The 25,598-nt window shown below is 42.0% G+C and overlaps 2 protein-coding genes and 1 long non-coding RNA gene across 3 annotated transcripts in view; 1 reads left to right on the top strand and 2 right to left on the bottom strand.

The window, feature by feature from the left end:
• Window positions 1-227: 227 nt before the first annotated feature.
• On the bottom strand, window positions 228-14,071 carry senp5 (SUMO specific peptidase 5). The gene is made up of 10 exons (XM_077231951.1): window positions 13,884-14,071; window positions 12,233-12,975; window positions 12,054-12,159; window positions 6,029-6,176; window positions 5,885-5,932; window positions 4,803-4,880; window positions 4,269-4,406; window positions 4,116-4,199; window positions 3,976-4,026; window positions 228-1,700 (listed from the first exon to the last, which is right to left on the bottom strand). Exons 2-10 carry the CDS (start codon window positions 12,861-12,863, stop codon window positions 1,560-1,562), a joined length of 1,425 nt encoding a protein of 474 aa, XP_077088066.1. The 5' UTR covers window positions 12,864-12,975; window positions 13,884-14,071; the 3' UTR covers window positions 228-1,559.
• A 625-nt stretch (window positions 14,072-14,696) lies between these two features.
• anos1b (anosmin 1b) overlaps window positions 14,697-25,598 on the bottom strand; it is a 93,290-nt gene continuing 82,388 nt past the window's right edge. The window contains exons 12-14 of the mRNA XM_077231966.1: window positions 24,481-24,698; window positions 24,092-24,233; window positions 14,697-15,686 (exon numbers count right to left, since the gene is read on the bottom strand). Of these exons, the coding sequence (XP_077088081.1) occupies window positions 24,093-24,233; window positions 24,481-24,698 (359 nt within the window). The 3' untranslated portion in view covers window positions 14,697-15,686; window position 24,092. The remainder of the gene's footprint in view (window positions 15,687-24,091; window positions 24,234-24,480; window positions 24,699-25,598) is intronic.
• The window catches only part of LOC143739475 (uncharacterized), a 48,553-nt gene continuing 41,562 nt past the window's right edge, over window positions 18,608-25,598 (top strand). Inside the window, exons 1-2 of the long non-coding RNA XR_013204210.1 lie at window positions 18,608-18,618; window positions 18,998-19,106. This is a non-coding gene — a long non-coding RNA (uncharacterized LOC143739475). The remainder of the gene's footprint in view (window positions 18,619-18,997; window positions 19,107-25,598) is intronic.

Genomic DNA, 25,598 nt, shown 5'->3' with positions numbered 1-25,598 from the left:
TCTTTATTTTAAACAAAATCAGCGTTAAGTTTCATGGTAGAGCTGCACGATTCTGGATAAATTGAAAATTGCCATTTTGTAAGGAAAATCTTTAACCTATTAGCCGTTCTGATTATTTAATTACTTAAAAGGATTCTAAACCATTTATATTTTGGTAACAGGGTTGCAAACATTGAAAGCATCTTTACACAGACCTCCTGAGGTAGACAATCAGCATTTCCAAAAGGTTACGTGCTTCCTTTTATATGCATATTTACACACAATAACAGACACATAACTGGTTATTAAACATGTATTTTTAAATAATGATGAAACTAGTAGTCAGAAACTCCGTCTGAGGTTATGATTTGTTGGTAAATTTCAAGTAACTAAAATGACAGTATCGCTCTTGAATGATGGGATCACTGACAAAAGTATAAAGCTACTATTCAGACATTTTTGTACCAAACTGCATCACAAGGTAGAAAACGCTCTTCACACAGAACTAATGATGAAGATGAGACTCAACCGCAACAATCACCAGTCTGAAGTTTAGCTTGGCCTTCAGCGTTTGTTGAACAGTTTCAGATGATTTCTTCAGATCAGTCCTCACGATTAAGAAAAAGAAAAGAGTATAAATAAAAGGCAGAAACCTGCAGCTTTCACTGCAACAAACTCCGAGCTCATTTTAAAAATGACCTTTAACTGAATAATCTACATGCTACAAAAAACATTTTAACCGCTGACACATTTTGGAAAAACAACGGAAAGTGCTGAGAAGTGAGAGAACAGCAGTTTGCAACAACAAAACGGTCAAATAATGCCGGTGGTTTACAGCAAGCAGCCGGATATTAAGCATCGATCCTGAGGCTTCTTCACTAAAAACCACAGTACACTGGGAACGTGGAACATAATTTGAAGTTGATCAAGTGTTAACAAAGCAAAAATCTGGTCCAGGACTTCAGGTATCGCAACAAAATCTGCTTTCAAGTTACAAGCTTGACTGTACAAGTATAATTCTCATGTTTAACAGTACATTCATTAAAAGCCTTAATAAAAGCTTCTTGTACCTCAATAACAGCGTGACATTTATACTCTATAAAAGTCCTTCAAGTTTCATGCCGCAAAGCAAAAACTAAAAGAAACCTGATAGAAACACGTAGTCTGTGTCATGGCTGTGTTATAAGATGCAAGGATGAATGACAATAAATGATATTTTAAAACAAGTACAAAAAAAAATATATATATCCACACGCTTGTGAGGTCTTGAATCTTTGTGGTTGCCAGTGAACGATTTCTCCATCGCGGAGGATTTTCTCGTTCAGCATCCGCCTTGTTCTCTGAGAAGCGGTCAGCCTTCGTTAACTCGAGGACGCTGGGAAAAGGCATATCTGGACGGCCGATGTCAAGCGAAGAGGTAAACGCAACCGGGAAGAAAATCCAGCTAGCCTTTCCGGTGTTTTGACAGGCTCATATATTGGGAATTTCCAGCGTTGCCTGATCAAAACTGTGGATTTGTTGGTCTTGCTATGAAGCCGATTCCTGCGTGTTGTGTTCCTCATCCAGACACGAGTGAGTCTTCAGGTCTGTGTGGGCTTGTCTGGGATTGAACAGTCGGACAGTGTGCAGTCGCAGAGCTCTCTGTAGATCCTCTGGCGGACTCGTGGCATGTCCTCTTGAGTGAACAGCAGCGGCTTCAGGAACGCCAGGCACTTGCAGTACTGCAAAATCAAGAAGAGCTTCAGTGTGATCATAAGAATTGGGGGTGGGCACCATAACCAAAATCTCACATTGAGGAATTTCATAATAGATCAAAATAGATACTTTAACAAAACCCCCTCTTCTTTAAGCCCAAACTACACTCCTGTTGATGTGTATGCATTCACAGGTGCTCAACAACTTGCTCTACAGGAGACAGTACCACAAGTTATAATCCATATTCATATCTTTATAATCTTTTAGGCTACAGTACAAATGCAGATATTTTTTAAGCTCCTCGCACAATCTCTCATCCACATAGCAATCCATTGTTGCTGTAGCTTGCATGCGCATGGGTTGTGGACCCTAGTGTACGCTTAAAAAATGGAGTATACTTTGGGTGGCCTGTTCACAAAAGCGTTTTTTTGGTCAGGTTTTAAGTGTCCCTGTATATATATGTTTTGTTTTTTTTAATATTTAAGTGTATGTAGTGTGTAATATAGGTGTTTGTGAATGTAAACGGTCTGCAAAGTTTTAATGATCAAAGTGGAGATTCTCCTAAAAGAAAGAAGCGATTCTGGACTGAAACGAGTCGTCTGTAATTCCAGTCTCATTTCCTGCTGAAACTGTGTAACCGTGTAACACATTTGCATAATGCATGTCTATGGTCTTGATTGGCACTTTAGTTGTAGCTGAGACTGCAGAATGCAAATCTGAGATTGATACATTGAAAATGTCGTTATTGTTTCTGTTCGTATCACTGTGCATCAAGTGCTGAAATTCAGATATGGTAATGGTCGTTTAGTTTCTGACATGCTCTGTAAGTTGTCAACCAATCACAACAGACTGGGTCATCTGACCAATCAGAGCAGAGTAAACCAATCAAAGCAGACTGAGTCATCTGACCAATCAGAGCAGAGTAGACCAATCACAACAGACCGGGTCATCTGACCAATCAGAGCAGAGTAGACCAATCACAACAGACTGGGCCATCTGACCAATCAGAGCAGAGTAGACCAATCACAGCAGACTGGGTCATCTGACCAATCAGAGCAGAGTAGACCAATCACAGCAGACTGGGTCATCTGACCAATCAGAGCAGAGTAGACCAATCACAACAGACCGGGTCATCTGACCAATCAGAGCAGAGTAGACCAATCACAACAGACTGGGTTATCTGACCAATCAGAGCAGAGTAGACCAATCACAACAGACTGGGTCATCTGACCAATCAGAGCAGAGTAGACCAATCACAACAGACTGGGTCATCTGATCAATCAGAGCAGAGTAGACCAATCACAACAGACTGGGTCATCTGACCAATCAGAGCAGAGTAGACCAATCACAACAGACTGGGTCATCTGATCAATCAGAGCAGAGTAGACCAATCACAACAGACTGGGTCATCTGACCAATCAGAGCAGAGTAGACCAATCACAACAGACTGGGTCATCTGACCAATCAGAGCAGAGTAGGCTCGTGGAAGAGCTCTTCGAATGAACCGGTTTCAGACTCTTTGAGAAATGAGGTGATGTGTGTAGTGTATATTATGAGAAAAGTAATGTTTTTATTTACCTTTGTATGGTAATTGGAATCCCATATTGTAAGACATTCCAAAACAAAATCAGGAACCTTGAAAATATCATAACTAGGGCACTTTTATGAAAACACAAACAATCAGCAACCAAGTTGTAGTTTTATGTAACAGTGTCGGTCCTGGACATGTGACCAAAGGCAAGAATCGTATTGGTTGGCCAGGGATTACAACGCCTCTGTTGAATTGATGGCATATGGATTTTTGTGTCATTTTTTTAATCACACTAAATTATCAACACATAATCAACATTTGTTTTGATGTGAACAGGCCTTTACTTTGACCTTGATCTTTTTTTGCATTATTTCTGTTGTCACGTTTGTAAAACAAAGCAGTCCTGTCCAATGATAGCCACGCAAATATATCTCCTTATTCATAGCAAATTCACATGCATGGTATGTGTGTATAATAATATTATCCTTATAATCATTATGAGTGTAATTGCTGTCTAACAAATTCCTTATGTCTGCTTAACTGAATACATGATGTTTTAGATTTAAATATAGCTGTATATGTAATATGGACATTAGTTTGGCAAACTCATCTCTAGCTGATAACTGAACACTTCCTGATTATATCATTGAAACAAGCATTTCCTGTAAAGCTGCTTTGAAACAATATGTATCGTGAAAAACGTTTTAGAAATAAATTAAATTAAATATATATCATCATCCCACTCAGCTCTACTGTACGCAAACATTTACCTCCAAGACAAAAACCCCACAGTCGTTGTCGTTCTTCTGCTGTGGAATGCTCTGTGGAGAGATCAAACCGAAGATAAAGCTCTCAGTGTGTGTTTATTCAGAACATCAGAAAAGGCTTTAGTAAAGCTCGTGTTACAGACCTTGTTGACCACCATCTTCCAGCCCTTCTGAAAGACCGGCTGCTTCTTCTCTTTTGCTTCTGCCAGGATGTATTTCAGGATGTTCTGTGGAAAGAGTCACACGTCAGCTCGATGTGAGGATCTCTCTCTACATCACCCTGCAAACGCACTCACGTCCACAGCGAACTTGAAGAGGATGCCCTGCGAGTCGTAGAAGTTGATGTTCTGCTTGGAGACGTCCACGGTTATGAGCGACCAGTGGATCTCCAGGTGAAGAGGAATCAGAATCAGTGTCTTAGAGAACAGATCCACCTGAGGACATCAAGACAGAAGACATCAGACACTTTCCATCGTTCCGTGTGCCAGGAATAGTGGCGTAATTCTGAGAAATGTTTCAGTGGTTTTTGTCCATGCAATGGAAGTCAATAGGCTCCAATGTTCTTCAAAATATCTCGTGTTCCTCAACAGACAGAAAGCCTTCCGGGTTTGGAACGACATGAGAGTGAGTAAATGATGGCAGCTTTTCATTTTTGGGTGAACTATCCCTTTAAGCACGTCCTTTTACTGAGCATTTGTTTGAAAAAGAACAAAAATTTGACTTGTAGGAAATGCAGAGACTCGATATCAAGCAGTAAACAAAAACAAATGAGACACCATTTTTTTCAGATTCTATCAATATGTGATGTTTTTGAAAGCTGTGACATTTACCTTTTTGGTCCACCGTCTCACGCCTTCATAACCTTTTGCTACAAACTGTCGGTAAAAAAAACTGTTGAAGAAATGAACCTAGAAAAGGACAGATAAACAATGGCTGTTCATTTTGAGGGGAAATATACAATGCTGATTAATTTGCAACATAAGAGCCACACAAGTACAATTTTTCAAAAGGTTTTGTTTTTAAACATACTGAAACCCCAGAACCAGAAGCCAGGCATCATTATTATTGTATTATTCTGTCTATTTTTTTTTTTTTGCCATTACTGTATAGCAAACGTACCTGTATTAATCTAGTCGGCTTTAAGTTGGTGTTGTGAATGAGCAAGAAAGTGTCTTCTGTGTGTGCTTCTTACATCTCTACACTTCATTCATTTTTTGCCAGCGAATTTGCCAAAATATCGCTAACTAGACTAAATGCACTTTGCAATGTTTAAGCATTGTCACACTTTCAGTCGTGCTGCTGTTAATGTTGAGTAATTTACATTTTGGACACCATATTGTCAGCTAAATTAGCTATTTTTGCTCCATCAATGGAAAAAAACATTGTATGTCTCAGAGCAACACACTAAAGGTGTTTTACTCCTGGATGAATATGTTTTTGAATGAATCAGATGAGTAAATGATTCAATGACTCAATCATAATACACAAAAGGTCAATGGTGTACCGTTGTTATCTGATATAAAGGTCACGGAAGAATTCTCCGCACAATCGTTCTGAAATGTGTAAACACTAATATAATGCTTTTACCTTTTACTAGGGCTGGGCCATTTTAAGAAATATTATATCGATAATCGCCTTAAAATAAATGTGATATTGCTTACCCTTTATATAATTATAGCCTGCTATGACTATTATTAAAATGTTAAAAATTTGATTTACTTTTATTACTTTCTGCTTAAACTAACAGAAAATATTTGTTGTCCTGTTGGTGTTGCTATTAATTTCCAATCTTCTTTCACTTTTTTACAAAAAGTGAAACGTTTTAGTTACTGTATGAAATTAAATGTATTGTGAGAAGTAGGATTACCCAAGACACAAACTGTACTCTGGAGAAATTAATTAATGCTTTTACCTTATGGTTTGTAGCTTCCATGATCAATTCTCCATACATGTTAATCACCTGCAAAAAAACATATAACAAATCCTAGTCCAGGAGATGTGCAAATGCATTTTTATAAATGAATGACTTCTTATAAATACAGATTTAAAAGCCAACCTGATCATTGACCCAGTTTTGGTCATCAAGTGTTGAAAGGTCATCTAAGGTCAAAGTGTGCTTGTTGTAGGTCACTTGGAAGAAATGCATAGGAGCACAAGCCAGCCCAGCCCTGAACTTGGACACTTCTGCTGTTATCAGCTTCATCCTGAAGGAATACACACAATATCAAGAGAACCCTAAACCGTATCATAAGAAGAGAACCCTAAACCGTATCATAAGAAGAGAACCCTAAACCGTATCATAAGAGGAGAACCCTAAACCATATCATAAGAGAACCCTAAACCATATCATAAGAGGAGAACCCTAAACCGTATCATAAGAGGAGAACACTAAACCATATCATAAGAGGAGAACCCTAAACCATATCATAAGAGGAGAACCCTAAACCGTATCATAAGAGGAGAACACTAAACCATATCATAAGAGAACCCTAAACCGTATCATAAGAGAACCCTAAACCGTATCATAAGAAGAGAACCCTAAACCGTATCATAAGAGGAGAACCCTAAACCGTATCATAAGAGGAGAACCCTAAACCGTATCACAGAACCCAAAACCGTATCATAAGAAGAGAACCCTAAACCGTATCATAAGAAGAGAACCCTAAACCGTATCATAGAACCCAAAACCGTATCATAAGAAGAGAACCCTAAACCGTATCATAAGATAACCCTAAACCATATCATAAGAGGAGAACCCTAAACCGTATCACAGAACCCAAAACCGTATCATAAGAGGTGAACCCTAAACCATATCATAAGAGAACCCTAAACCGTATCATAAGAGAACCCTAAACCGTATCATAAGAAGAGAACCCTAAACCGTATCATAAGAGGAGAACCCTAAACTGTATCACAGAACCCAAAACCGTATCATAAGAAGAGAACCCTAAACCGAATCATAAGAAGAGAACCCTAAACCGTATCATAAGAGGAGAACCCTAAACCGTATCATAATAAGAGAACCCTAAACCGTATCATAAGATAACCCTAAACCATATCATAAGAAGAGAACCCTAAACCGAATCATAAGAAGAGAACCCTAAACCGTATCATAAGAGGAGAACCCTAAACCGTATAATAAGAAGAGAACCCTAAACCGTATCATAAGAAGAGAACCCTAAACCGTATCATAAGAAGAGAACCCTAAAGGCTGATTTATACTTCTGAGTCTGACCTACGCCGGAGCCTCTACGCTATAGACTACGAGTTGGTTTTCATTTATACTTCTGCGTTGTTATCCGCGTTGACACGCAATTACACATGCATAGGGAGCATGTGAAACCCGAGGGAGGGGTTCTAGCAGACCAATCACAGCGCTTGCGTCCGCGTAGAATTGACGCGTTGTTACATTTTTGGAGAGGTACATGTCAGGGTACGCGCGCTACACAAAGCCTACGACGTAGCTACGCCGTGAGTTCGACGCAGAAGTATAAATTGGGCTTAAACCATATCATAAGAAGATAACCCTAAACTGTTCTCTGTAAGAAGAGAACCCTAAACCGTATCATAAGAAAAGAACCCTAAACCATATCATAACAAAACCCTAAACCATATCATAAGAGAACCCTAAACCACATCATAGAACCCCAAACCGTATCATAAGAAGAGAACCCTAAACCGTATCATAAGAAGAGAACCCTAAACCGTATCATAAGAAGAGAACCCTAAACCGTATCATAAGAAGAGAACCCTAAACCGTATCATAAGAAGAGAACCCTAAACCATATCATTGAAACCAAAACCGTATCATAAGAAGAGAACCCTAAACCGTATCATAAGAGAACCCTAAACCGTATCATAAGAGAACCCTAAAACATATCAAAAGAGAACCTTAAACCGTATCATAAGAAGAGAACCCTAAACCATATCATTGAAACCAAAACCGTATCATAAGAAGAGAACCCTAAACCGTATCATAAGAGAACCCTAAACCGTATCATAAGAGAACCCTAAAACATATCAAAAGAGAACCTTAAACCCTATCATAAGAAGAGAACCCTAAACCATATCATAACAAAACCCTAAACCATATTATAAGAGAACCCTAAACCATATCATAGAACCCAAAACTGTATCATAAGAAGAGAACCCTAAACCGTATCATAAGAAGAGAACCCTAAACCGAAACCGTATCATAAGAAGAGAACCCTAAACCGTATCATAAGAGGAGAACCCTAAACCATATCATTGAACCCAAAACCGTATCATAAGAAGAGAACCCTAAACCGTATCATAAGAAGAGAACCCTAAAACGTATCAAAAGAGAACCTTAAACCGTATCATAAGAAGAGAACCCTAAACTGTATCACAAGAAGAGAACCCTAAACCGTATCATAAGAGGAGAACCCTAAACCGTATCATAAGAAGAGAACCCTAAACTGTATCATAAGAAGAGAACCCTAAACCGTATCATTGAACCCAAAACCGTATCATAAGAAGAGAACCCTAAACCGTATCATAAGAAGAGAACCCTAAACCGTATCATAAGAAGAGAACCCTAAACTGTATCATAAGAAGAGAACCCTAAACCGTATCATAAGAGGAGAACCCTAAACCATATCATAAGCGGGAGAAACCTAAACCGTATCATAAGAAGAGAACCCTAAACCGTATCATAAGAGGAGAACCCTAAACCATATCATAGAACCCAAAACCGTATCATAAGAAGAGAACCCTAAACCGAAACCGTATCATAAGAAGAGAACCCTAAACCGTATCATAAGAGGAGAACCCTAAACCATATCATTGAACCCAAAACCGTATCATAAGAAGAGAACCCTAAACCGTATCATAAGAAGAGAACCCTAAACCGTATCATAAGAAGAGAACCCTAAAACGTATCAAAAGAGAACCTTAAACCGTATCATAAGAAGAGAACCCTAAACTGTATCACAAGAAGAGAACCCTAAACCGTATCATAAGAGGAGAACCCTAAACCGTTTAATAAGAAGAGAACCCTAAACTGTATCATAAGAAGGGAACCCTAAACCATATCATTGAACCCAAAACCGTATCATAAGAAGAGAACCCTAAACCGTATCATAAGAAGAGAACCCTAAACCGTATCATAAGAAGAGAACCCTAAACTGTATCATAAGAAGAGAACCCTAAACCGTATCATAAGAGGAGAACCCTAAACCATATCATAAGCGGGAGAAACCTAAACCGTATCATAAGAAGAGAACCCTAAACCGTATCATAAGAGGAGAACCCTAAACCATATCATAGAACCCAAAACCGTATCATAAGAAGAGAACCCTAAACCGTATCATAAGAGAACCCTAAACCGTATCATAGAACCCAAAACCGTATCATAAGAAGAGAACCCTAAACCATATCATAGAACCCAAAACCGTATCATAAGAAGAGAACCTTAAACCGTATCATAAAAAGAGAACCCTAAACTGTATCATAAGAGGAGAACCCTAAACCGTATCATAAGAAGAGAACCCTAAACCGTATCATAAGAGAACGCTAAACCGTATAATAAGAAGAGAACCCTAAACCATATCATAAGAAGAGAACCCTAAACCATATCATAAGAGAACCCTAAACTGTATAATAAGAAGAGAACCCTAAACCGTATAATAAGAAGAGAACCCTAAACCGTATAACAAGAAGAGAAACCTAAACCGTATCAAAAGAAGAGAACCCTAAACCGTATCATAAGAAGGGAACCCTAAACCGTATCATAAGAAGAGAACCCTAAACTGTATAATAAGAGAACCCTAAACTGTATAATAAGAAGAGAAACCTAAACCGTATAATAAGAAGAGAACCCTAAACCGTATAACAAGAAGAGAAACCTAAACCGTATCAAAAGAAGAGAACCCTAAACCGTATCATAAGAAGGGAACCCTAAACCGTATCATAAGAAGGGAACCCTAAACCATATCATAAGAGAACCCTAAACTGTATAATAAGAAGAGAAACCTAAACCGTATAATAAGAAGAGAACCCTAAACCATATCATAAGAAGAGAACCCTAAACCGTATCATAAGAAGAGAACCTAAACCATATCATAAGAGAACCCTAAACCGTATAATAAGAAGAGAAACCTAAACCGTATCATAAGAAGAGAACCTAAACCATATCATAAGAGAACCATAAACTGTATAATAAGAAGAGAAACCTAAACCGTATAATAAGAAGAGAACCCTAAACCATATCATAAGAAGAGAACCCTAAACCGTATCATAAGAAGAGAAACCTAAACCGTATTATAAGAGGAGAACCCTAAACCATATCATAAGAAGAGAACCCTAAACCGTATCATAAGAAGAGAACCCTAAACCATATCATAAGAAGAGAACCCTAAACCATATCATAAGAGAACCCTAAACCATATAATAAGAAGAGAAACCTAAACCGTATAATAAGAAGAGAAACCTAAACCGTATAATAAGAAGAGAACCCTAAACCATATCATAAGAAGAGAAACCTAAACCGTATAATAAGAAGAGAACCCTAAACCGTATCATAAGAGAACCCTAAACCAGAACCCTAAACCGTATCATAAGAAGAGAACCCTAAACCAGAACCCTTAACCGTATCATAAGGCCTCAACAACCTGCTGTTCAATTGACCCTTCGCAGGGAGCTTGATTGACAGGTGATCTGACCAATCATACTTCGCCATCCACCATTTTGTCCGACAAAGCAGTCAGGAGAGTTAGTAGATTAACGTTGGAGGATTTGAACTTGAAAAACTGAATATACTGACGCCTTTCCGCGGTTAAAACAACATTCCTTCTTATGTTCATTCATGTTTATTTGATGCTATAAATGAACTAGAAGGAAGAGATGATCGGTTCACGAGCAGCTTTAACTGAGGCTCTACAGCGATCTGTCACGACACATTAAAGAGCCACAAAACGGTATTTATTGTTTAAATTTCTTTTTAAAAATGACCAAATTTGAAAGGTGAGACTTTGTTTAATATGTTTAATATCAAAAGTAACCGAAAAGTAACCTGGTCTGGTCTGTCCTGTCTCTCAGCGTATTGTCAGTCTCCTCTCTGATCCACAATGTATTTTTCACTGCGTGAGAACATGGTGTGTGCGTTAGAGCGGCGTAGCTTGTCGGACATAGCGACAGTAACTAAGGGGGGCGGGTCTTTGCGAAGGGTCAATTACATGTGAAAAATCAATGAAGCCACACACTCATGTTCTTTTACATGCGAAAACTATAGTTTATCTAAAATGTCTAATATAAACTAACATGAAATTAGCACTGCATGAGAGGCCGATGGATTTTAACACATTAAATCACGCTTTCCCCAAATTATTGACAGCATTTGTCTAGCTCAAACGTATAATAATAATAATAAAAAACCAAAATTATGTGAAACATTTGTTTTTTCAAACATTCATTGGAAATATATACTACCATTTAAAAGTTTGATGTCCATAACAGTTTTCAGTGTTTTGACAGAATTTTTCTCTTTCTTTTTCTATTCAGCTCCTCAAGGCTGCATTTATTTGATCAAAAGTACAGTGAAATATTATTAATCTTAAAACTGTTTTCTATGTGAATATATAGTAAAGTGTAATTTATTCCTGTGATCAAAGCTGAATTTTCAGCATCATTGCTCCAGTCTTCAGTGTCACATGATCCTTCAGAAATCACTATAATATGATGATGATTTGATGATCAAGAAACATTTATGATTATTATCAGTGTTAAAAACAATTGCACTGACTAATATTTTTGTGGAAACCGTGAAACATTTTTATTTCAAGATACTTTAATGAGAACTAAGTACTTTCTGTCACTTCTGATTGGTTGATCAATTAAATGCATTCTTGCTGAATATATATATATTTTTTAACCTACTGACCCCAAGCTTTAAGTAGTGTAGGTATTATTGCAAAATAAAGTTCCAACATTTTGGTAACAGGTTTTTGGAAAAAAATTCATGTGAATTATAACATTTATTTTGACCTCCTGAGGTCTTTCTGAAGGTTGTGAAATATCACATAAATTGGCATTCTCATTGTGCACGTGGGGCTTGAACTTGCCTGTCGTTGAGATCAGACTGATAGATCTTGTTTAGGTGATCAAGGACATCAGCATCACTTAACGGCGCGAAGCTCGCATACTTCCCATAGAACTGCTCGAGGAATTCTGTGAGGGGAAAAAGCAGGTTCAGTACCAGAACACCGGATCAGCATTAGTGCTGTGTGTCTGCGCACACTACCGTGGATGCACTCGATGATGCCGTCGGTGGTGAGCTCCGCAGGGGGCGGGGCCGGCGTGCAGTCGCTGCGCTGCTCCCCGCCGGGGGGTCTGCAGTAGTGGTGGTCCCAGGACGCCGGCTTCACACGAGCGCTCCAGCTCCACGCCTCGGTTTCCATCGCTTCATTATGAGCGGGAACATCCGGCTCTGCGCTGCTCAGGGAAGAATCGCAGGGATTCTTCATCAAGCCGCTCAGCTCTGTGGTGTCACCGGGAAGCGCGTGATCACTGTTCTCCGAGCCGTTCACCACGAGCGCGCATTCACTATCCGTTTGGGAGAGGTCTGGCTTTCCTCCGGGAGACGGAGCCTCCTCCATCTCGGACACAGTCCCAGCATCCACCGGGTCTAACGTCACAACCCCTGATGTGCTCACCACCTCCTCCGCCGCCACCTCTTCTTGGCTCACCATGTCTTTCTTCTTGCGTCCGCGTTTCTTGGAGATCTGCTCGTGTCCGGGCGCGTGAGGCTTCCCGTTGGGACCGCAGCAGTCGCACGTCTTCGGCACACGTTTCCTCCTGGAGCGGCCATTTTCAGGCATCTCCCCGGAGCCGGATTCTGGCCGATCGGAGCGGTTCGGTGCCGGGACCCTCATGGCAAACTCTACCCCATTCCTCCCGGGATCCTCTCCACGCTCTTCAGCACGATTCCACCATCGGGAGTCTGGATCCTGGAACTGGAAATCTGGGCAGTTTGGATGTACTTTTCTAATTTGTACGTTTGAAAGGAAGAAAGAGTAAAACAATCTTAGTGATTTAAAATCAATCTTATGACATTGGTATTCTTCAAAGCAATTTTTGTGTGGCTTACAGTCCCATTAAATGTACAGGCCATTCACACACACCAGTAACAAACCAAGTGTAACTTTGCTGAACAGGAATTTAATATGCAATTTAAATGTTTCCTATTGTGTAGCCTACGTCTGTCTATTTGTCATTGAAAAATCATTTTGATGGCTTATTTCTGCAAGGAGTCTGTTCACATGGATCTTCGTGGAGCGTATGTTTGTTTTATTGTTTGGAAAAAGTAGATTTTTAATCGCATTTGGCACTTTGGCTGTCAACTGTCTGCATCTTTTCTGCTGAATAAATATCATATATATTTGCTGAGTTAATGGTAATCGCATGGAGGCTATATGTCATACAGAATGATCACCATATTCATCTAACATTGTATTTATATGGTATTAGCATGGTACATGTTCAAAAACACGGTTTAGTGATATTTTCATGTGGTAATACTTCGTGAGTTTGGTATACACACTGATATATGCTATGAATGATTATTATAATCGTGTACCATAGTATTTATAAGGTACTTCAAAGAACACCGATGCACATGTCGAACCGCAGACAACCAGCAATAACACAACCATTTACAATAATATGAGAAAAAATATGACTTGAATTTTCTGATCGAAACTGAACAAAATACGAATGCATACAAGTAATAAGGAATAACGCCATCATCGAGATTATAGGGATAAATAATCTGAGATCTTGATAATGAATGATTCAGAGCAGATCATTTATTCATCAGTCCAACAAAACCAGCAGGTCTATCTAGTGAAAGCCTCGCACACAGAAGAGCGCAAATCTGTGTTTTACAGTCTCACCGTGTGTCCGTCTCGAGGATGAAGTGTTCAGGACCTTTAAGGCAGTGAGAATTAATTCCGATCAATATTCCTCTATCATTGATATCGATAAAAAGTGAGGGTTATCAGGCGTTGTTTGTTATGGTCGCAGACCGATCGCGGCGCACGTCGATGACGTCACATGGTGTGTTATAGCGACATCTAGTGGGAAGGAGACACTGATGCTTTTCTTTTTCTCGCGTCACATAGAAAGTGTTTTTTAGTTATGACTTATGACAAAAATCACAACTATGAAACGACATCAACATGTCTATTAATAATATGCACTTTGTAATAGGCCTACATTAAAGTGCAATTATTGTATATTTTGAATCTAATTCTTCAAAAGTAAATGTGATAAATGTATATTTAAACAAATTCATAAATGTAGCCCTAGATTTTCCTCATATCAGTGTGACAATAAAGCAGTGAGCCCAAATTATATTTATGCTGCCCTTAACCTCACCATTAAATCAAAAATTACAATAAATATTTTTTAAGGAATTTTTCAGCTTTATTATAAATTATTTATCGGTGCGAATCAATATTGTTTTAAATTCATGTTCTGGTAATCTTGAATCCGAGTAACTTCCCCTCCCTCTATCTTCTCTTCTCTTCTCTGATGACGAGGGCGGCATACATTTGTTCTTGTTCCTGGAAGCGCTTCACGGATATACGGCACAATAGGGAAGATGATTACTGTATGTTCAGCTCACATTCTCATGATATTTATAAATGTTTATAAATGAATATTTATAAATGAATATTTACACAAATATTTATAAATGAAAGGTGTGGAGCTTCATTTAGCCTAGTTTATTAGTAACGACAACAAACCATAGATAATACAAAAAATTCTATATTTACAAAAACAGTATGCTATATTGTACAAAGATACAACTTTCAAATGCATTTTATGTCTGAAAACATGATTTATGCATCAGTATCCGCAGCGGTTTCTATATGCCGATGGACGTATGCTGTAAATCAATCTGATCTGGCCTGATATAACTGATACAGTATAAGGCACTGACATTTCTCACTATTGGCCATTGAAAGTTTTGTATATTACACTGTTCTGCTTGAGATTAATGAATTACATTCACAATAAATAAAATCAGACGTGCTGTGTTTCAGAAATGGCCCTGTTCAACTGTTTACATCTGAGATGAATCCCACGCTGATGTTGTGTTGAAATTTAATATATTACATGTACAAATATTGATGTTAGGCATTATTCATGAAACACGCACAGAATTCATTTCTGTGTAAACTTCGTAAAATGAACGTTTCTGCTCATAGGGTTTGATTCTCAGGAAAGAAACCTGGTTTTATATAAAGTGTCTTCTAAATGAATAAAAAGGTAATAATGCTTAGCTAAGAATGGCTTCGCAAGCTATTTAGACAGAGAATCAAACTGCTTGAGTTTCATGAATGAGGCCCGTTGGGTATAAGCACAATAAACTTCTGTATGAAACACGTATTTGTCAATAAAATAATATGACGCACAACTATAAGCAACTACATTCTAACTACATCAGTGCTACACATTTGTACATAACAGAAGCATGATTTGTTTCCTCAACATTCATGTTACAGTGCACTGATCTGAACACTGGACTTCAGTAAACAGTCTGGAGTCACGGCCGGGAGCTTCTGGAGGCTCATTACATCGTCTCTGTGTGCTTTTACATTGAGTCATTGAGCTAATGCATGTGTCCAAATGAGGAACATCACAAGCACTTCCTTTACGAGTAGCTTGTATCCTCACGCCTTTTTCTCCATCTGTAAAAAAAAGAAAAAAGAAAAAAAAAGTTAATATTATTAGCCATTGCTGTAGTGAGCTGCTTCAGAGCAGTGTTTCGGTGAATACTGACTGGAATTTGTTTCTGTTTCTCAATCAAAGCTTTTATATGATCTATACTGAAAGATATACAGACTAATTCATATGATGCTTTTTGCACTTTTTAGAGTTTGAAAGTATGGGAGCCCATTTTGAGACATTTTTATGAGATAAAAAGTCAAAATTATGATGTAATACATGGAAATTTTGACAGAAAGTCAAAATCGTAAGGTAAAAGCAAAAATGAACATAATGAGATTGAGAAATGAACGGCACTGAGATAAAGTCAAAATTCAGTCATTGTAATTGTTTTTGAAAACATTTTAACTAATATAAAAATAGTAAAAACATATTTTCCTTGCACCTTGAATACATGGTGTTACACCAGTCAAGTTCTTCCACATCAAACTCGCTCATCTATGCCTTTATGGACCTTGCTTTGTGCACTGGTGCACAGAGTTCCTTTCACTGGAACTAAGGGGCCAAGCCTAACCCCTGAAAAACAGCACAACACCATAATCCCCCTCCACCAAACTTTACACTTGGCACAATGCAGTCAGGTAAGTACCGTTCCCCTGGCAACCGCCAAACCCAGACTCGTCCACTAGATTGCCAGACGGAGAAGCATGATTCGACTCCAGAGAACACGTCTTCACTGCTCTAGAGTCCAGTGGCGGCGTCATTTAGATCACTGCATCCCACGCTTTACACCAATGCATTCCACGCTTTACACCACTGCATCCCACGCTTTACACCAATGCATTCCATGCTTTACCCCACTGCACCCCACGCTTTACACCACTGCATCCCACGCTTTACCCCACTGCACCCCACGCTTTACACCACTGCACCCAACGCTTTACATAACTGCATCCCACGCTTTACACCACTGCATCCCACGCTTTACACCACTGCAGCCCACGCTTTACACCAATGCATCCCACGCTTTACACCACTGCACCCCACGCCTTACACCACTGCATCCCACGCTTTACACCACTGCATCCCACGCTTTACACCACTGCATCCCACGCTTTACACCACTGCAACCCACGCTTTACACCACTGCACCCCACGCTTTACACCACTGCACCCCACGCCTTACACCACTGCATCCCACTCTTTACACCACTGGATCCCACTCTTTACACCACTGCATCCCACGCTTTACACCACTGCACCCCACGCCTTACACCACTGCATCCCACGCTTTACACCACTGCACCCCACGCTTTACACCACTGCATCCCACTCTTTACACCACTGCATCCCACGCTTTACACCACTACATCCCACGCTTTAAACCACTGCACCCCACGCTTTACACCACTGCATCCCACGCTTTACACCTCAACATCCCACGCTTTACACCACTGCATCCCACGCTTTACACCACTGCATCCCACGCTTTACACCACTGCATCCCACGCTTTACACCACTGCATCCCACGCTTTACACTACTGCACCCCACGCTTTACACCACTGCATCCCAAACTTTACACCACTGCATCCCGCGCTTTACACCACCGCATCCCACGCTTTACACCACTGCATCCCACGCTTTACACCACTGCATCCCACGCTTTACACTACTGCACCCCACGCTTTACACCACTGCATCCCAAACTTTACACCACTGCATCCCGCGCTTTACACCACTGCATCCCACGCTTTACACCACTGCATCCCACGCTTTACACCACTGCATCCCACGCTTTACACCACTGCATCCCACGCTTTACACCACTGCATCCCACGCTTTACACCACTGCATCCCAAGCTTTACTCCCCTGCCTCCCACGCATTACACCACTGCATCGCACTCTTTACACCACTGCATCCCATGCTTTACACCACTCCATCCCACGCTTCACTCCACTGCATCCCACTCTTTACACCACTGCATCCCACGCTTTACAAAATTGCATCCCACATTTTACTCCACTGCATCCCACTTTTTACACTCTTTACTGTAACAGACAGAGTTTGGGGCGTGGCTACTGTAGCAGACTGAGAGTTTGGGGTGTGGCTACTGTAGCAGGCTGAGAGTTTGGGGTGTGGCTACTTTAGCAGACTGAAACTTTGGGGTGCGGCTACTGTAGCAGACTGAGAGTGGGGGCATGGCTACTGTAGCAGACTGAGAGTTTGGGGTGCGGCTACTGTAGCAGACTGAGAGTTTGGGGCGTGGCTACTGTAGCAGACTGAGAGTTTGGGGCGTTGCTACTGTAGCAGACTGAGTTTGGGGTGTGGCTACTGTAGCAGACTGAGAGTTTGGGGCGTGGCTACTGTAGCAGACAGAGTTTGGGGAGTGGCTACTGTAGCAGACTGAGAGTTTGGGGCGTGGCTACTGTAGCAGACAGAGTTTGGGGAGTGGCTACTGTAGCAGACAGAGTTTGGTTTAGCCACGCCCCAAACTCAGTCTGCTACAGTAGCAACGCCCCAAACTCTCAGTCTTCTACAGTAGCCACGCCCCAAACTCTCAGTCTGCTACAGTAGCCATGCCCCAAACTCTGTCTGCTACAGTAAAGAGTGTAAAAAGTGGGATGCAGTGGAGTAAAATGTGGGATGCAATTTTGTAAAGCGTGGGATGCAGTGGTGTAAAGAGTGGGGTGCAGGGGAAGAAGCGTGGGATGCAGTGGTGTAAAGCGTGGGATGCAGTGGTGTACAGAGTGGGATGCAGTGGTGTAAAGTGTGGGAGGCAGGGGAGTAAAGCGTGGGATGTAGTGGTGTAAAGCGTGGGATGCAGTGGTGTAAAGCGTGGGATGCAGTGGTGTAAAGATTGGGATGCAGTGGAGTAAAGCGTGGGATGCAGTGGTGTAAAGAGTGGGATGCAATAGAGTAAAGTGTGGGATGCAGTGGAGTAAAGCGTGGGAGTCAGTGGTGTAAAGCATGGGATGCAGTGGAGTAAAGCGTGGGATGCAGTGGTGTAAAGCGTGGGATGCAGTGGTGGATGCAGTGGTGTAAAGCGTGGGATGCAGTGGTGTAAAGTGTGGGATGCAGTGGTGTAAAGCGTGGGGTGCAGTGGTGTAAAGCGTGGGGTGCAGTGCTGTAAAGCGTGGGATGCAGTGGTGTAAAGAGTGGGATGCAGTGGTGTAAAGAGTGGGATCCAGTGGTGTAAAGCGTGGGATGCAGTGGTGTAAAGCGTGGGATGCAGTGGTGTAAAGAGTGGGATGCAGTGGTGTAAAGCATGGGATGCAGTTATGTAAAGCGTGGGTTGCAGTGGTGTAAAGGGCGGGATGCAGTGGTGTAAAGCGCGGGATGCAGTGGTGTAAAGCGTGGGATGCAGTGGTGTAAAGCGTGGGGTGCAGTGGTGTAAAGCGTGGGATGCAGTGGTGTAAAGAGTGGGATGCAGCGGTGTAAAGTGTGGGATGCAGTGGGATAAAGCGTGGGGTGCAGTGGTGTAAAGCGTGGGGTGCAGTGCAGTAGCCACTCCCCAAACTCTCAGTCTGCTATAGTAGCCACACCCCAAACTCTCAGTCTGCTACAGTAGCCACTCCCCAAGCTCTGTCTGCTACAGTAGCCACGCCCCAAACTCTGTCTGCTACAGTAGCCACTCCCCAAACTCTCAGTCTGCTACAGTAGCCACGCCCCAAACTCTCAGTCTGCTACAGGAGCCACTCCCCAAACTCTCAGTCTGCTACAGTAGCCACACCCACAACTCTCAGTCTGCTACAGTAGCCACACCCCAAACTCTCAGTCTGCTACAGTAGCCACTCCCCAAACTCTCAGTCTGCTACAGTAGCCACTCCCCAAACTCTGTCTGCTACAGTATACAGTAGCCACTCCCCAAACTCTGTCTGCTACAGTAGCCACTCCTCAAACTCTTGTCTGCTACAGTAGCCACTCCCCAAACTCTGTCTGCTACAGTATACAGTAGCCACTCCCCAAACTCTGTCTGCTACAGTAGCCACTCCCCAAACTCTGTCTGCTACAGTAGCCACGCCCCAAATTCTCAGTCTGCTACAGTAGCCACACCACAAACTCCCAGTCTGCTATAGAAGCCACACCCCAAACTCTCAGTCTGCTACAGTAGCCACTCCCCAAGCTCTGTCTGCTACAGTAGCCACGCCCCAAACTCTGTCTGCTACAGTGGCCACTCCCCAAACTCTCAGTCTGCTACAGGAGCCACTCCCCAAACTCTCAGTCTGCTACAGTAGCCACACCCCAAACTCTCAGTCTGCTACAGTAGCCACACCCCAAACTCTCAGTCTGCTACAGTAGCCACTCCCCAAACTCTCATTCTGTTACAGTAGCCACTCCCCAAACTCTGTCTGCTACAGTATACAGTAGCCACTCCCCAAACTCTGTCTGCTACAGTAGCCACTCCCCAAACTCTTGTCTGCTACAGTAGCCACTCCCCAAACTCTGTCTGCTACAGTAGCCACTCCCCAAACTCTCAGTCTGCTACAGTAGCCACGCCCCAAACTCTCAGTCTGCTACAGTAGCCACGCCCCAAACTCTCAGTCTGCTACAGTAGCCACGCCCCAAACTCTCAGTCTGCTACAGTAGCCACGCCCCAAACTCGCAGTCTGCTACAGTAGCCACGCCCCAAACTCTCAGACTGCTACAGTAGCCACTCCCCAAACTCTCAGTCTGCTACAGTAGCCACGCCCCAAACTCTCAGTCTGCTACAGTAGCCAAGCCCCAAACTCTCAGTCTGCTACAGTAGCCACGCCCCAAACTCTCAGTCTGCTTCAGTAGCCACGCCCCAAACTCTCAGCCTGCTACAGTAGCCACACCCCAAACTCTCTGACTGCTACAGTAGCCACACCCCAAACTCTCAGCCTGCTACAGTAGCCACTCCCCAAACACTCAGTCTGCTACAGTAGCCACGCCCCACACTCTCAGTCTGCTACAGTAGCCACTCCCCAAACTCTCAGTCTGCTACAGTTTGGGGTGTAGCTACTTTAGCAGACTGAGAGTTTGGGGAGTGGCTACTGTAGCAGACTAAAGGTGTGTTCGACTTCATGCAGCTCTACGCAGACCGATCGGTGGCTGACTTGAAGCAGTTCATGCCGGTTAGAAGTTTTGTCCGACTTGATGGAGCGCCGACGCCACATGACTGTGACGTATGCCATTAAAGTAGCGCGAGAGCGATTCGAGAGCAGCCGCAGGACTCAGCCACCGCAGATTCTCAAGAGCAGCTGCATGAGCTCTGATGACGACAAACTGTTCCACGATTGGCCGGATTCACCGCATGACAGCGATCACATGTGTTTCGTATTTATTCTCACACCTTTAGTTCCACTAAAGCTCACAAATCATTTTTTTATAACTATTTTCATGTAGTCACGATGTTATATTGTGTCATGTTTATCAAAATAAAACTGATTAAAAATTTCACTTCATTGATAGTAGTAACTTTATTCTTGTTCAAACAGACGCTGTATAAAGCAGTACATAAAGTATTGAATGAAAATGTATCTGAAACATCTGTGTATTTTGCAAATATTGCATTTATTTCACTTAAGCTGTGGTAAAGTATGCAAACACCACATTGAGCGTTCACTAAGGGAACCAGAAAGTGTCCGACTTCACGTCTCTGTTTGCAGATCCTCTCCGCCTGCACGCGGCAACTCTCGCCGATCGGTTACATCCAGCCGCAGCGGATGTCGAACACACCTTTAGATTTTGGGCAGTGGGTACTGTAGCAGACTGAGAGTTTGGGGTGTGGCTACTGTAGCAGACAGAGGTTGGGGAGTGGCTACTGTAGCAGACAGCGGGCCCTATTATAACGATCTGAAACGCAAGTGTCAAACCGCAAAGCGCAAGTAACTTTGTGGGCGGATCCCGGCGCTGTTGCTATTTTCCCGGCGGGATAAATGCCTCTTGTGCCTGGCGCAAATCTAAAAGGGGTTGGTCTGAAGTAGCTTCATTATTCATAGGTGTGGTTTGGGCGTAATGGGAAACAAACCAATAAGAGCTTTATATCACATTCCCTTTAAGAGCATGATGAACGAGGTGCGCTTGTTCCATGCCGCAATACTATTATAATGGCGCATTTACCAGGCGCGCTTCAGAATCGGTTCACAGCCGAGGAGATCGATGTTCTCGTCAGGGCCGTAAAAGAAAGAGAAGTGACATTGGGGTTGGGACAAACCCACCCAAATTAGCTTCGGTTAAACATGCATATAATAATTTGGGTAAATGTGTAAGCTTTATGCCTATTTTCCCCATCGTCATGGACACAACAATGATCTCCCTTGTGTTTTAATATTTTTCCTTATAATAATGTATCATTTGCAAAAAGTTAAATGCATCTGTGTAGATGAGAGAATCATCTACAGTGTATGCGCGTTGTTCACACTCTGTATTATGGCCAAGCATGCGCGCTTAAAATAGCATCTGAATGTACGCGCAACGCGCCATTGACTTTAGACTAGGTTTTTTCTGGTCAGTGGCGCAATTGTTTTATAGAACAGCAAAATAGCATGAGGGAAAGTTTGCGCCGGAACACGCCTCCTCTTTCCGCTGAACTGCCCCGGGGAGCGCAAGTGTATTTCTTAGTTAACCGACATGTGTCTGTGGAGGGAAAAGTCCGCTTTGCGCGGGTGCAAAATAGGAATGATACATGCGTCAGTGTACAAAGTCATTTGCGCCGGGTGCAATATAGGGCCCAGAGTTTGGGGAGTGGCTACTGTAGCAAACTGAGAGTTTGGGGTGTGGCTACGGTAGCAGACAGAGTTTTGGGCGTGGCTACTGTAGCAGACTGAGAGTTTGGGGCGTGGCTACTGTAGCAGACAGAGTTTGGGGAGTGGCTACTGTAGCAGACTGAGAGTTTGGGGCATGGCTACTGTAGCAGACAGAGTTTGGGGCGTGGCTACTGTAGCAGACAGAGTTTGGGGAGTGGCTACTGTAGCAGACTGAGAGTTTGGGGCATGGCTACTGTAGCAGACAGAGTTTGGGGCATGGCTACTGTAGCAGACAGAGTTTGGGGAGTGGCTACTGTAGCAAACTGAGAGTTTGGGGTGTGGCTACGGTAGCAGACAGAGTTTGGGGCGTGGCTACTGTAGCAGACAGAGTTTGGGGAGTGGCTACTGTAGCAGACTGACAGTTTGGGGCATGGCTACTGTAGCAGACAGAGTTTGGGGAGTGGCTACTGTAGCAGACTGAGAGTTTGGGGCATGGCTACTGTAGCAGACAGAGTTTGGGGCATGGCTACTGTAGCAGACAGAGTTTGGGGAGTGGCTACTGTAGCAAACTGAGAGTTTGGGGTGTGGCTACGGTAGCAGACAGAGTTTGGGGCGTGGCTACTGTAGCAGACAGAGTTTGGGGAGTGGCTACTGTAGCAGACTGAGAGTTTGGGGCGTGGCTACTGTAGCAGACAGAGTTTGGGGAGTGGCTACTGTAGCAGACTGAGAGTTTGGGGCATGGCTACTGTAGCAGACAGAGTTTGGGGAGTGGCTAAAGGTATTTAGCTGCTTTGGAACCATGACTTATAGCCTGGGAAAACCCAGACGAACTTCCGGCAAATTTAGATTTGCTCTGCAAGTTAGTCTGGCGAAGAGCCCATTCAAGCTCATTTCCAATCTTTCCAAATCGAGGCACCAATCACAAACGTTGAGGCGGGCTTTAAAAGATGATGATCGATCTGATTGGTTTTAAGGTCTATCAAATTGCGCCCAGAGGCATTTGAGCGACGTTCGCTGGTGACGCCCCTTTGGAAGTGAGCTGTGAATGAACCTTCCCCAGACCCTAACTCAGTTACGACTGAGAAGGGTCTGGTTTTAACCAGGCTACATGACTTATTCGTTAAATGGGGAAAAGACATTCGGCTTTGGTTACAGGGATGAAAGGCAAATTTCACTACATTTAGACCTTCAAAGATTGAACAGGTCATGAACACATTAAAGAAAACAGAGCGCTACAATGGATACCATACAGCGTCATCATGCACCACGTCATGTCAAAAATGCATCTGCTGCAGATAGATGGGTTTATAATAAGCGAGATGCATGCATTTGCACTAGGCAGAGTGTTGGCTACTCATTTACTTACTCATGACACACAGCAACGAAGCTAAAATTATTCCTAAAATGTTGGACTTTTAATCAAAAGCAGCCCACGTCCATGTTGAGACATGCCTTTACAAGCAGCTGTATGTGTGATGTCTGAATTGGGGGAGGCACGCGAAAGGTGTGTTTGCTAGGTTGTTTGAACATTTTGTAATTCCACTAGGTGCCACTAGTGTTGCAGGGCGGTTACAGCAACTGGACATTTATGGTCATCAGAATAAATTAATAATACATAAACTGAGAACATGTTTATTGTAGAAAATGTATATCCATGTTATTGTCTGTATGAAAAGCATCTGTAATGCATTTTGAGTACATTCATAGCTTGTACCTCAGAGGAGTGTGCCATTCACATGAGGAGTGTGGATGGTTTTGGCCACTGACGGTCCATGTCCTGCTTCAGACTGAACCTGCACCTCAACTCTGTACACACTCTCTGGCTGGAGCGCGTCTACCGTGAGCGAAAGCTGATCCTGAAATACAAAACATTCACAGAGCAATGTGCAATAAAGCGTAAGATCTATTGACAGCATTTTCCTTTTCAAATTGACTGTCAGCATTTAAATTGCCATTACAGTATGAGAAAGTATTTTAACATTTTTTTAAAATCCACCAAATGGTCGATAAAGCAGTGAGAATTTATTTTGTGCTCTGCTTAGAATCATACATCTTGTTGTATTTTGTTTTGATTAGTTCTTACCAATCAGCAAAGTGACTCACCGGTGGCAGGATGTGTGTTTGGGAGATCTGTGTGCCATTAGTGCTGCTGCTGGACACCTTGACCCAGGAGAACTGGAAACCAGTGATGGGCGTCTGGCCTGCGCTCTCTGGCGACACTTGCCAGCTGAAAACTGCCTGCACAGAGCCATTCACTGGCTGGAACAAAGCTGAGAGCTTCTCGGGACGCTGCAGGGCTTTTTTAAACTGGGGATGGCGCTCTAGGACAAGAGATTGCACTGGAATGAATGATAGAGGATGTCAATTCTGTCATGACATTTGCAAAATCAGAAAGGATGCCTCACTTATATTTCACTACAAAATCAAAGACAAAACCAAATAATTTACATAAATAAATGAAAGCTATTTTGGGGATAATTTTTATGGAATATAAAGGATTTTCTTTAGCCTGTTATTATGGTATAATTGTATACTATTTTATTATATATAGTTTTGCTCTAAATCTTCTCTGAAACGCTTTAACGCATTCAGAACAAACTTGGTGTGTGTTATGACAACCATGACCAGAGGTTACCTGCACATTTTTGGCACAGTGCCACCTAGTGGTCAGGAGATATGATTTTTATATTTGCTTTTAACTTCTAAATAGTTTGACCAAAAATCTTCAATTCAGCCCTGCTATTAAAAGTTTGGGGGCAGCACCACCTTGTGGTCAAAAATTATAATGAAAATTCAAATAATGCTAATAGCGTTTGATTTATTTCGCCTATTTTATTTAAACTGGTCTTGATAGATTCCATGAGTCATACAGAGAACAATGATACACATTCTTCCATAGTCAATCGAACTCGCTGTCCAGCATTTTGAATTTCCTTGAAAACCTACTTTTTCTCACTCCTCCTAGTTGGTCTGATTTTCACCAAATATTGTAAGAAATGGATTTCGTGTTGATATACCAAACTGGTAACGTTTAACTCATCATCAAATTTGATGGCTAAAACTGATATACAGCAGCATCTTTGCAAAGCTTTGCCTTTTTTGTGCTTGGCCCCTTTATTGATGCTTGCAGCTATATTTTTACATTATTATTGTTGTTGTTAAAATTATTGTTGTACTTAAATCACTATTGAGATTAGAATTACAAACAAATTCAAAATAAC

Source organism: Siphateles boraxobius, unplaced genomic scaffold (assembly GCF_051911475.1).
Source record: "Siphateles boraxobius isolate OS27281-9 unplaced genomic scaffold, OSU_SipBor_1 160, whole genome shotgun sequence".
Lineage (NCBI taxonomy): Eukaryota > Metazoa > Chordata > Actinopteri > Cypriniformes > Leuciscidae > Siphateles > Siphateles boraxobius.
Note: the sequence above shows the minus strand (reverse complement) of the source record. Positions and strands in the feature narration are given on the sequence as shown.

Bases quoted from the DNA above. Each gene is read 5' to 3' on its own strand.
- senp5 (XM_077231951.1), bottom strand. From the start codon at position 12,863: ATGAGGGTCCCGGCACCGAACCGCTCCGATCGGCCAGAATCCGGCTCC. The intron at 6,177-12,053 runs GCAAGTTCAAGC...GTATTCCTTCAG, and splicing joins CAGTCTGATCTCAACGACAG to GATGAAGCTGATAACAGCAG. The intron at 4,027-4,115 runs GTCTGTAACACG...ATCTCTCCACAG, and splicing joins GGAAGATGGTGGTCAACAAG to AGCATTCCACAGCAGAAGAA.